Below are 12,837 nucleotides of genomic sequence, written 5' to 3'. Positions count from 1 at the left end.
CAAACCCTAGTTTACCCAAAAACCACGAAGGAAGAACAGATCAAGCACTCAAGCTTACCCACTCACCAAAACCCCAATTTCAGAACTCACAAATAGAAAAACTGAGGGATTTAGGTCGGGTTTAGGGTTTTATCTGTATCTTATCCTCTTCCAACCTCCATACCTGTATTTATAGGGACTGAAGTCAAATAGAGCCGGTGAAGGCTGTACTGGAGGGTCAAAGTCAGCTATGTACCATGCTCTTTGACCTCCAACCATTAATCAGTCAAGGCAGTACAAGGGAGGAAGAAGACAGAAGCAGGAGCGGCGGAGAAGAAGAAGGGAAAGCAAGGGTTTCAGAATGAGAGGAAAAATGAGAGAGAAGAGGGTATATAAGTGAGTGAATGAACGGTCCAAATTCAGCCAGAAATCCGACGGATGGATTTGGCTCAGAAATGGATTGGGCTCACTTATTAATTCTTGGGCTTAACTCAATATGGTGGTGTATAAAATAGTAGAGTAATTGGGCTTTCTGGCCCAGCCCACATTTGGGCAAAAAACCAACAACTTTCGAAAATTGGAATTACAAAATATCTTTTGAAAATTGAAAATATTCGAATCGGAAGTTACTCAGTTGATGGGAAAGTAATAATCTACAAAGGCAAGTTTCTTCTTAGAATATACAAACTATTAAATTGAAGATACTTCAGTTCCAAACTATTTCATCATACAATAACAATACAACCAAAGTACAATATGAACAAAGAAAACTACAAACACATATACCTATATTACAACAAACTTTCCCAGCAGTGATGTTTCTTTTGAGGATGTATATACAACAAACCCACCATATTAACAATGGTAACAAACATCATTTTCTTTCTTACATATATCCACATAAATTAAAATCCAACTTCACAATATATACGAGATCATATTTCAAATATCCGGAATTTCCCCGATTTTGAAGTGCCGATCAAGCACTGAAGCCCCTATGTAGAGAGCTCCAAGAATTAGAAGGGAAGCTAGTGCAGGCTTGGCCAGATGCCTCAGCCATCTGCTCTCTCGTCACACCGGCATTGCAGATATTGGCAATAGAACGCATGTGCTTCATTCCGTATTGCGATAGTGATCCACAATGAGTCTCAAATGTTCTAACCTGCATATATATATAATCTTATGTTACAAATTATACGAATTTCCTCCTTTTTTTCCCCATTTGAATTCATTTACGTATTTTTCTTAAAAATTCTCTGTAGTTACAAACTAGAAGATGATATGTTACCAGCGATTTAAGGCAATCCCAATCATCGACAAGAGGCTGCCCAGAAGGTCGCATGGCCTTCAGCATTTGTGGGCCCTTGTCAATTCCGAAAAGAAGTTTCCCGATAAGTTTAATACTGCTATCAACATGTGTTCTGTGTGCCATAGCTTCGGAGAGTTGCTTTTGAGCTGCAAATTTCCTGTCAGAACCTTCAGGTGCTCTGCGGAACTGCAATTGGTCGATCAACAAATGATTTTTCGAGCACAAAATGAAAAAAGAATAAGAAAAGAATACATTGTGAATAAAATTGATACCTTATGCCAGAAATGTAGAAGATCAGCATCTCGTTGGTTAACAGGTTTCGAAGATGGAAGCGGAGAATTTTCGTCCACAAAGGTAAGATTATCATTTGCAGGATCTGTACCCAAATACGTAAAAAGACTCTCTGCATTTAGTTTCACATCCCCATATTGCATAACATGGGAACCGTAATAAGAATTTTCATTTGCTGTTCGTTTCTTGACCTGAAAATCCCAACAGAGATATATACAATATTAAATTCATCAAGTTTATATCAGTAGAAAAACATAAGAGCCGTAGAAGAACTATTTATCTTCATACCAATTCGTACTGCTGGCTCAAAGTTTCAGTCCGAAGGTTGTGAATGTCACTGTTCATAATGTTGCAATGTCAATACTAAATTATTAATTAAGACAAAAAAGAAAAACATATGCAATTGAAGTGAGGAAATTACGGACCTGTCCTCCATCCAAGCAATGCTGTAAAGGTCGCCTAAGCAAGTTTCGTATTCGGGGGGAGGGCTTGGGTAATCTCCAGGGCAGTATGTACCCCAACTGCTTTCTTCAGCATTTGACGCAGTTGTGGCGTATATATTCAACCCTTTTGGAAGAAGACCTTCGAATATACTTCCAGCTTCACAAGCTTCGAGGTAAAATACCTGAAAAATATTGATGGAAATATTCAGGCCTTCGTTTCTAGAATAACGATTGCACACAATGGAAATTTAATAACTGATTAATTACCAATTTCTTGTATGTTCCAGAAGCATGCTTCTTTATTAAGACCTCGATTAGATCATTCGCATATATGTAATGGCTTGTAGGCATCCCTGTGTAAAATATTGAAAACAAATCAAACATTTTCCGAAGAAAAAAAAGAAAGGACAATCTCCAACTATTGATATGCTTTGAGAACTAAGTACGGAGAACAGATTTCTTGAAAAGGTGAATATATATAAGACGCCATCTTTTCTAGTTTTTCGTAATGTTCTAGGTGCAGATTAAGTAAAATGAAATAACGAATACTAATAAGAAGCAATCGATAAATTTATGACATTGGAAGAAGTACTAACCAAGAACTCCAGGACCGCCATGATCTGAATAAAATACGAATATATGATCATTCGGACCACTATCTACAACCTTTCCACTACCTCCAGTCAGTGCAGTTTTGTTACCGAGAAGCGCAGCGTAAAAGTTATTTGGTGTAACATCGTTTCCAATATAATCCTGCCTCAAAAAAATTACCATATTAGAAAAAGAATACTCAGTTTGCAAAATCAACAAGCAAATAAAAGACAAAAGAAATTACACAAACCTTCGGGACTCCCTTGTAGACATCCTCACCGTGAGGGCTGTTAATGAGGACACCTGGCCTCGGGTTCTCGATATTGTAGGCAATGTCGTCATACATAAAGACGATGATATTTTCATCTTTCAGACCACCTTTCCTTAAGATTTGATATGCATGGCAGATATCAGCCTGGTACAAAACAGCGCTCGAATTATATTAGTGTCCAGATTAGAGGAAAATAATCGTAAGATGTTATCATTATATTACAGCAACATTTAACCTCCATGATTTGCCCTTCGGATAAAGTATGCAGACAACATACCATCGTATGGGATTAAACAATGGATTTATCATTGATGACTAATTACAACGGTTGCAATCAGGTTATAGAATAGCTAATTCCATAAGGAGCGGAATAATGCTTAGCTCGACACTAATGCCCGCCTATTTGCCTTCGTTGTACAAACACGAGATTTCGCAATAGTGATATGCTAACATAATATTAATGTTAAGTCAATTATACAGAAAATCGAGTACTAAAGATCCTTATTCTGAATATTCAGCACCAATTAATTTTATCCATGAAGGTCAACTTATAACAACAAGGTCCTCCACCCCCAAACAGAAGAAAAAAAAAATAATGACAAAACAAATGAAGATGCTTCTAGAAACAAAACTTTTCAAAAATTTGAAGATATTTTTGAAATTATCAGCAATTAAAAAGTAAACGATCTGCTAAATCAGTAGTTACTAGTTACTAATCATCAGAGACTAAAACAGAGCACTATATGCTGTTTAAAAAAATGGCTTCCAATAATACAATAATTACTAGCTGAAACCTACAGCCAAGGGTCAAAATTACAGTATCCAACAAAAATTACAGAAGTAAAGCTTCAATTGTTTCAAATAAACGAAAAAAATTATATATAGTTTTAGGGGGGACGAGATGAATTTACCTGGTGCCTGTAATTCCAGTAACCGGACGACCCTGCCAGTAAGACAGCCCATCTGGTGCCGACGGAATCATCGTCTGCTCCGGCGGTTCCGTCGGAGGGGAGCTTGATGAAATCATGCCGTCCGTCGGCAACGGTCAGGATCGAGAGTGCAGTGAGGAAGAGTGCACCGGCGACGTAGCGTATCATCATCACCATCATCTATCTATCGTCCCTGACTTCGTGGGAAATAAATCAATAATTGAGTATGGTTGCGTTAGGAATATTTTATAATGGATATATAGAGAGAGGAGATTCATCAGTGACGTAGTACCGACGGGAGTGGGATTCTCTGCTTCGCATCTTCAATTTCTGTAGCAATCATTTGTTAAAACTCCAAATACAGTTGATCCAAACTACATTGGCATTTGACGTGGCATCCAGTGATTGGTTCCAAGCAAGGCCTTGCTTTTTTGAAATGGTCATTAACGTTTGGGTCCAGCTCCAGCCAACATTATATCTGGGGCCTACCAAATAGAGACTTGTGTAGCCTACACTTGATTGTCAATTTTGTCAATGAATTTGGACCGTCCATTGAGATATTTAGATCACTATAAAGTAAAAACTATATATATATATATATATTTTTACTGAATGTTTTATTTTGAAAAAAGAAAAATCATAGAATACGGACAATCTACATAGAAGAAAATAGAGCCCTTTGGTTTTATTCATACATTTACTATCACAAATGAATTGATATTGGACTATTTTCATAAATAAAGTGACAAAATCATAAGAAGGGCTAAATTAAAAGCCCAGTTAAAAAGCATATAAAATTCTATCATGGAGAAAACGCCGTTAGCACCTTATATCGTATGATGACACGAGCTATGGTCATAAGGTGTTACGACGAGACCTCGGATCGATATTTTAAGAGAACTGAAACTTATTTAACTTAAAAGTTCATTAAATGCGGCATACTCAGATACAAAAAAATTTACATTGAACATCATATTGAATCTTGCATTTCAATACACAAAATACCTATCAAATTCCTTGGGACTAGTGTTTATTTTTTTTTACTAAAACATACAGCATACAAATAAAATCCCTCTTCTGACTTGATCGTCGAAGCTTATAGAACCGGCTCCCGACCAAGATCAACTAGAAGCTAATGTAAAAGCAAGCTAGGCTGACACCACAATCACATCATTACCAATCAACAAACAGAGTTCGATAAAAAAACCCAAATAATTTTTTTGTTTTCCAAACAATAGATCCAGTGGCCTATCAGAATTCTCTTGATTTCATTTTAATTAAAGGATTTAAATTTGTCGAATTTAAATTAATAATTGATTGATTAATTAATTAATTATTATTTTGTTCTTTTAAAACTCGTAAATTGACGAAGTGATGACCCAATAAATTGAAATTCGATAACCCAGTAGATTTAGTGAGAGGGAAAGGAAATAAAAATCGGCCCGGCCCACACTGGAACCAATATCAATAAGCCCACACAAAAAACTTAAAAATATTTCCTTCATTTAGAATTTGCTCAGTTCTCTGTTGAAGCTCTCCGCTATCGGTGGTCGTGAGGTTATTCAGCAGTAGTTTCCAGAATCCAGAGTTAGTAATATTTATCTTTTGATTTCTATCCGTTTCTACACTCAATTCTCTGTTTACGTTTCACAGTATTCAATTATGTTCTGTTATATATGCATAAATTTGTTAGGGTTGTTTCATTTGAATTTTGAACTGAAACCTACAGGTAATATCGTACGAGGAAAATAAATTAAGTCGTTTTTCTATTTTTGTTTGTTTTGGCCATGATTGCATTTTTCTTAGGCGCCGCCATAATTACCATTTCTTCAATGTATTTTTTTGGTTTTGGTAGGGCTTCCTCGTGGTGTTTTGTTGAAGCATATTAGCAGAACATGTTGTTGAGAATTAATTTTTGGTGCTTCAAAATTTTTTGTTAAAAGATTATATCATGTTTGGCTCGTCATTACGATCCAGTATTACAATTTACACACAAGTTTGTCAAAGTACAGTTTAAATACTGCAAACCACAATTTAATGTAATTTTTTGTTCAATTTTATGCTCTTATGTGGAGAGTATTTGACTTGAATGGCTACTGCAGCTACTTGATCACATGGAAGGAGGAGAAAGCTTGCTGGACACGATTTTCGACGATGAAGGTTTTGAGGATGCACAAGATGTTGAGATGCTTGATGTTGAAGAGGGTGAGTTAATTGAACAGGTTTCAAAGACTAAATTAGGAGAAAGTTCTGATGTTGGTTGTAATCAAGTAAATCAAGAATCTAACAGGGGGACTTCGATAAAGAAGAAGAAGCGGAAAAAGAAAAACAAGAGAAAGAAAGGCAGCAGTAAGGACCCAAACGTAACAGATATCGACAGGTTTGATATTTTTCACGGCATTATGTTGCTTCATTTTTTATATTTGTTTTACATTACTCATTTATGGTGTGATTTTGTTACTGTTCATTAAAAAATAATCGTTTACTTGATATTTGTTCACACATGACACATCGCATGTTGCACATCTTGCTAGTTATTCGTTTAATCTGTCCATGAGCTACAGTTTTATTTTTTATGATGCTTCTTGTATTATAATGTATAGCTTATTTTATTTTGCTCAACTTCAGCATTTACTTCCACATTTTGGTGATTGTTTTATTTTCATGCCAATTTCATTAGGTTCGTTTCTGATGCATGCTATCGTTTAAGAGAAAGGAAATCCTATCTTATGTGGACTGCTGTTGCTTGTCTTGGTGCCTCGGCTTTGAGCGATCTTGTCAAAGAGGTTAGTGAAGTTCCTTTTATTTTTTGTTTCGATCTGATGAAAGATAGTTTGTTGGACCTTTTCCTATTTTTCCACCACTAAGATAATTGCAATCCTGAAATTTAGATACTATACTTCGCTTGATTTGGCTTCTGATGTAGTCTGCGATCTCAGTTAGAGGAGTTTCTCCATGAGTGTGAAAATGTATAGTATCTTGTTGCTCTTTTGTCATCTTCCGATAGAAATTATTGACAAAAAGGGTAGTCACGGTTTATGAATAATATAAGGAGTACTAACTTGAAGGATTTGCTGCACCCTGCAATTCAGTCTGATCCGAGTTTTGCTAAAGACATGAAGAAATAGGTAGCATCACTTTCTTTTTTTGTGGATTTCTCATCATGCAATATAATTTCATTTTATTAATCATTCAGTGATATTTGAATCCAGTGAAGTACGTCAAAACTTCCAGTGCCCTGGTGATGGTCATAGTTCATTACTTCAGATATCATCATTATTTGGATGAATTTTGGTATGTGTTTGCATGCGAATTTTGGGGAATAAAAAAAAAAGGAACGCCTGCTTAGTTTTCTATTACATCATTGTCCTTGTTGGTAGTATATTACTAATACCCTTTGCGCTTGTTACGTGATACCATCATGCTTGTTTGCATTAATTATTGGAATTTCCAAAGTGGATTAATGTACTGTGGCTGATCTCTGGCCTTGAATCATATGAACTCCCTTGTAGTGGTTGATGTTGAAAGTTCTATAAACCATCTATCTGGAGTTTTTGGTAAACTCTGAAATATAGTTGGTAATTGTGAATAAAGGTGAGACTCTGGTTACCTGTCTTGATGTACATGCTTAAGACCACTTCCTCCATATTTCTGATCTCGATGTTATCTCACTTAAATCGCGGATTCTTCAGACCAAAGAAGTCCTTGCTACGATGCACATGAAATTTTCGTCTGAGATAGATTATTTCCAAAAACAACACGATTTCTATTAATGTAGGTTAATTTAAATGGTTTTGCTCTATCTGTTACTCTTCCAACCTCCTCACCCATGTCATGAGACTGGTAGAACCTATACAATGTCAGACCTTTAAATTTTGAAAAAAAAGGGGCTGGAAAATGAACATTGCATGTGTGGGGTTAGACAAATGTTTATGCTACAGATGGGGTTAAAATTCTGGATAATCGTAAACAAAAACTCAGTTTAAAAATGAGGTGGGAACCTTTTAGTCAGATTTAATCTCCATTTATAACTGAAGAGATGAACTAAATTGGAAACTCAATGGGCTAAAGTGTACATACTCGTATCTGGCTTATTGTGAAATATGATGCCCTAAGGATCAAAATGTTTTGTGCAAGTTTTATGTTTAGAATTATGTGAAACGTGTCTTCTTGCGCCATTTGAATACGATTGCTGTTAGCTCCCCCCGTCTCTGAAGTTTTTATTCAACTTCATTCCCAAGATTGTTAACGTGAAAAGGCAAACTTGTAGGTTGATGCAATTCAGGCTTGTGGAGGTCAGATGACTGTTGACGGCAGACGTTCTCGGAATGGTGGTGGAATATTATGGAATATCATCAAATCGCGTGATCCAAAGGCTTACAAAGAGATTATGAGAAAAGGAAAAGAGTTTGAGGTATGTCTTTTTTTTTTTTTTTCTTTCTTAAAGTGAATCATGCCATTATTCTTGCTTTGCTGCAAAATTCTTTAGGGAAGTAGAATATTTTTAATTTGCAGTTGGATTCTCCCTTTCAAGTATAAAAACATTGATATGTATTACTTAAGTAAATCAGCATCATCGATGAAGTTAGAAATTTGGGCAACGGTTGAATTTTGAGAAGTTGGTTTGTTATCATTCATATGCAAATATTAGCAAAACCTCATGCATCCTCTTCTTTTCCATCACAAATAAAAGCAAAAAAAAAAAAAAAAAAAAACAAACTTCTCTCTATTCGATGGTGTTTCCTCAGTTTTGTTTTGCACTCGTTGAAGAATACTTGTGTCAATTTTAGGAAATGAATCTTGTCTGACTACTTTTTCCCTTAAAACTGCTCTCAGATGAATAATTTGCTACTATTGTGTAAGTAATGAAAATGATTCGGTTCTATGGTCTGATCTTCTGACATTTTAAGGATCCCTGATACTTCACTCTTGAGTCATGCCTCGTTAATTTGCTGTCCTTGTATTTAGTATTGAAGTGCTGATGTGTTAGTTTAATGTACTATGCAGAAGCAATTCAAGCAGCAACTTCTCGATAAGCAAGAACCTAAGCAACAAGCAGGGGCTTCTTCGCAGAACAACACTGTTAATGCCAAGCTAGCAACACCTAATCCATCGGACGGTCCAGATCTTACATCTCATGATCAAAGCCATCATGAAATCACGACACCTGGACAGAAACGTGCTTCTGTTCATGATCGAATACGAATGCCAGTAACATATGACGATCTGTTTGGCAACGAAGAGGATCCGAAAGATAAATTAGATTCACTCGAATGAAACGCTGCCTTCATTTTTCAGAACAATCAGAAGACCATATTTTAAAAAAAATACCCTTCTGGTTTTAATGATAAAAAATTCTTCTGAAATACTCTTTTTGACCTTTTTCTTTCCGATTTTGTGGGGCTCAGTTGTTTCGATTCGTGTTTTTGCATCTCTTGAGATAAGCATATAGTAATGATGAGAAATCGAGAACATGCACATGTTTCGTTTCTTGAAATTGTTTATTTTAATTTTTTAATTTTTTTTTTTTTTTTGAGAAATGATGATTTGGCTAATTATGCATGTATTAACCTTTTAAATAAGACAAATCATTTCATAGAAAAAGAATTATTTTATTTATTTATTATTATTACCACTCAAAATGAGAGAAAAAAAGGCTAAAATATACAAACATTATTCGTTAATCAAGCTTAGAGTTCCAATTCTAATTGGTTCCCAGTTATCTACTATAGTATTAACCTCTAGTACAGGCCTCTGATTTGTCACAACCAAATCATCAGATAACCCAAACAACTAATTTTCATTACAACATCCCCAAGTGAACTTTATGATTGTGCACAATCTCATATTCAAGAAAGTTTGAATTATCTGCACAAGTCCTCACACTACTGATTTATTGCAAAAAGAGACAAATAGCTGTGCAGTCGTCTCTCTTCGAGTTCGGAAACTTGTGTTTCCACGAAGCAATCGCAGCATCCACCACTGCTTTCGCCGCTGCCTCTTCGTTATGTGCAGACGAGGAGACTACCCCCATAACTTCATCGTTACTCATCACATCCCACACCTGAAAAAAAAAATTAAAATCATTAATCGCGAAAAAATATTTTGGTATATCGATTTTTTTTTTTGGTTTTATTTTGAGTTGCGCTTATTTCTTACCCCGTCACTGGCAAGAACAATGAACTCGTCGTTTGGAGTTAAACGGTGGTAGGTGACATCAGGTATGCAAATAATGCCGTGATTTTTTAGCACGAAATCTCCGAAAGCACGCGACATTGCTAGGCCGGGTGAGTTCTCATAAGGTAGCCACACCCTCTGAATATGTGGTTCTGCTTCCAGTGCAACTACTCTTCCATTCAACCTTTTTATTCTCTCTGCTTCAGCTGCACATATTTTTTTCCCAATATCAGCAATACTATTCAAATTCAGTATTTACTTCTATACTTTGTGTTTATTTTGCATTATGGGTTTATTGCATTCAACACCCCGATGTTTTCTCTAATTGCTAAAAACCTTCCCGTGTTATTATATTACCAAAAACACCCTATTAGCAAAACTGCCCCCTAAAAGTCACTTTTTAGTGAGTAATGTGCCAAAAAAAGCATTAAAAGGGTTTTTTAGCAATTCGATATAACACAGGGATACTAAATGCAATAAACTCGTTGCATTATAGAGACTAAAAAGAAATTATTCTTACATTTGACTCCAGGTTTGAGATCAGTAGTTAATTGAACGGCCATGATTCCATTCTCAGTTCTTGTTCCTAAAACTGCCCTCGAGTCTCCCAGATTTGCTACAACAAGATCTTCACCCTATACACACAGTTATACACCGTCAATACACACACACATACACACACACAAAAATTAAAAAAAAAAAAAAAAAATCAAAAATAAATTTAATTACCTGTTTGATAACAACAACAGCAGTGGATCCACTGCAAGAGCAATCCAAACCATCAACAAGTTTAATTTCCTTGTCAACAACTTTGAATGAACTCATGCAAGCTTCTTTCCATTTAACCAAATTAATAATACTCAATCCTGATTGGTCACCACTTCCGAACTTTTCGGTCATCTGGCTCAGAATCAAAGCCGGTAGCCGGTTTCTCACCATCTTACTCACCACGTGCCCATTTTGCCCATGCCCATCATATATCCCACAATATACTCCCTTTTCATTTCCATACCCCTAAACAAAATTAAATTTATTTTATTTTATTTTTAATTTAAAATTTAACAATTAAAAAAAAAAAAGAGGTTTAATGTGTACCTGGAAAAGAATAGCAGTATCTTGATTCAATCCTTTGCTTCCAGTATGAGAATACGTTGACCCGATTCTTCTCTGTGATCCATTGGTATTGGAAGTAGTAATTTCGGTGTGGTAAACAGCATTTTCATGGCCGAAATTATCGTCATGTATTAATGAAGATGAACTCGAAGCACATATTCCCATTTTTCTTTTTTCTTTTTTTCTTTTTATTAATTAAATTTTTGTTGTGTACTTTAGGAATCAAAGAGGTAGTCCCCATTTATAAGGAATGGGGGACAATGGAATATGCAGGTAATTAATTTGCTGAATATTTTAATTCATTAAAAGAATAGTAGAGAGTTGAAAAAAATTGCAATGTGGTTCAATAATTGAGTTATTGCTTTTATTTTATTGTTTTAATTCATAAAGAATAGTTTAATTGTTAAATTAATATTAAAGGCTACCCCAAGATTCATTTCAAAGGGCAATCCGATGTGTATTTATGTAGGATTTAATTGGTATGCAGAAAACAGGTGCCCCACTATAATAATAACCAATTTCACCTATTTGGGTTTTGACTTTCAATTTTTTAAATTTAAATAATACCGATTTTTTTAATGAATAAAAAAAGAAAAGAGTGTTTCTTGATTTCCTTTGGACAATAATTCCATAAATTAAAATGTAGTTTAATGTTTTAGCAATGGATTATATTGCTTGCTAAACCAATTTGAGCTGTCTGTCTTTATTAATTAATTATTTATTTTTTCTCCTTAATTGGTCTAATTAGAAAACCAATTAGAGGTCTAAATCTTGGTTAATACGTAATATGAAGAAAAACAGGTGGAATTTAGTTTACAGAAATAATCAATTATGATTAATCATAATTTTAGGTAATTGTTTAATAATAAAATGTCCACACGTATTAAAAGCATTGATGCAACATCTAATCACTTTGTTTTCCAGCAAGAAAGAAATAATCTATATCAAATAAATAAATAAATAAATGAACCATACATTATTTATGATGCAATTTATAGGAACTATAATATTAGAATTTAAAAGTAAAGATACCAGCAATGCCAACTGGTGATAAAGCCCTTCCCAAGTTTGTGGCATATGAAATGTAATTAATTTATTTATTAAAAATTATATAATTAGTAAAAGTAGACAATAAGATGAATATTCAAAGCTTCAAAGTTTTTCATGTAAAAAAAAAAAAAAAACTAGTGATAAAAAAAATATGAAATTTTTGACCTTCATATATATTGAGATTTTATTGGCTACTTATTACTCCCTCCGTTCCCTATTAAGTGTCGTTTTTTACTTTGCACAAAGATTAAGAAGCTCAATAAATGTGTTTTGATTTTGATAAAATATATTAAAAAGACTAAAATAACCTTGATTATTTAATGATGTGATAAGAGAGAGTTAATACTTATACTTGAATTAATAATGTTAAAACAGGAAACAATGCATTTAATGCAGTATTGGAAATCTAAAGTGACAAATAATATTGAACAAAAATATTTTTAAAAAGATATAGTTATTGTGGAACTGATGAAGTACTTTATAATGTAAAGTAAAAATATTATTATTACTACTAGTAGTAGTAGTGAAATTAAAGAACCTCCTCACATCACACCTCATAAGATAGAATTTGATTCTTGGAGTCTAGTTGACTTTTTCCCAATTTGATGATAATTGGCATCTACTTCAGTTGACTTTGGTGATTTTTAAAACAAGAATGGTGGCTAGGAATATTGATGAAAGGTC

At 34.4% G+C, this 12,837-nt stretch overlaps 3 protein-coding genes across 4 annotated transcripts; 1 reads left to right on the top strand and 2 right to left on the bottom strand.

Moving 5' to 3' along the window:
- Nucleotides 1-645: 645 nt before the first annotated feature.
- LOC105977129 (vacuolar-processing enzyme) lies at nt 646-4,216 on the bottom strand. Its single transcript, XM_013002402.2, has 9 exons — nt 3,796-4,216; nt 2,864-3,028; nt 2,619-2,775; nt 2,290-2,375; nt 2,005-2,204; nt 1,868-1,916; nt 1,561-1,770; nt 1,268-1,474; nt 646-1,141 (listed from the first exon to the last, which is right to left on the bottom strand). The coding sequence occupies exons 1-9, from the start codon at nt 3,991-3,993 to the stop codon at nt 959-961; spliced, it is 1,455 nt and encodes a 484-aa protein (XP_012857856.1). The 5' UTR covers nt 3,994-4,216; the 3' UTR covers nt 646-958.
- A 1,063-nt stretch (nt 4,217-5,279) lies between these two features.
- On the top strand, nt 5,280-9,310 carry LOC105977230 (phosphorylated adapter RNA export-like protein). Of its 2 annotated transcripts, none has more exons than XM_013002527.2 (5): nt 5,280-5,400; nt 5,916-6,193; nt 6,494-6,599; nt 8,084-8,227; nt 8,821-9,310. In XM_013002527.2, exons 2-5 carry the CDS (start codon nt 5,928-5,930, stop codon nt 9,088-9,090), a joined length of 786 nt encoding a protein of 261 aa, XP_012857981.2. In that variant the 5' UTR covers nt 5,280-5,400; nt 5,916-5,927; the 3' UTR covers nt 9,091-9,310. The 2 variants fall into 2 exon arrangements, with proteins under 2 accessions (XP_012857981.2, XP_012857982.2); XM_013002528.2 differs by having other exon boundaries at nt 5,297-5,404.
- A 113-nt stretch (nt 9,311-9,423) lies between these two features.
- On the bottom strand, nt 9,424-11,363 carry LOC105977229 (putative protein phosphatase 2C 72). The gene is made up of 5 exons (XM_013002526.2): nt 11,086-11,363; nt 10,720-11,004; nt 10,511-10,625; nt 9,973-10,196; nt 9,424-9,877 (listed from the first exon to the last, which is right to left on the bottom strand). Exons 1-5 carry the CDS (start codon nt 11,266-11,268, stop codon nt 9,707-9,709), a joined length of 978 nt encoding a protein of 325 aa, XP_012857980.2. The 5' UTR covers nt 11,269-11,363; the 3' UTR covers nt 9,424-9,706.
- Between the last annotated feature and the right edge of the window lie 1,474 nt (nt 11,364-12,837).

The sequence above is a fragment of the Erythranthe guttata genome, chromosome 1, assembly GCF_056151865.1.
Source record: "Erythranthe guttata isolate IM_541 chromosome 1, IM_541, whole genome shotgun sequence".
Taxonomy (NCBI): Eukaryota; Viridiplantae; Streptophyta; class Magnoliopsida; order Lamiales; family Phrymaceae; genus Erythranthe; species Erythranthe guttata.
The sequence above is the reverse complement of the archived record's forward strand: the minus strand, read 5'-3'. Positions and strand labels throughout refer to the sequence as shown.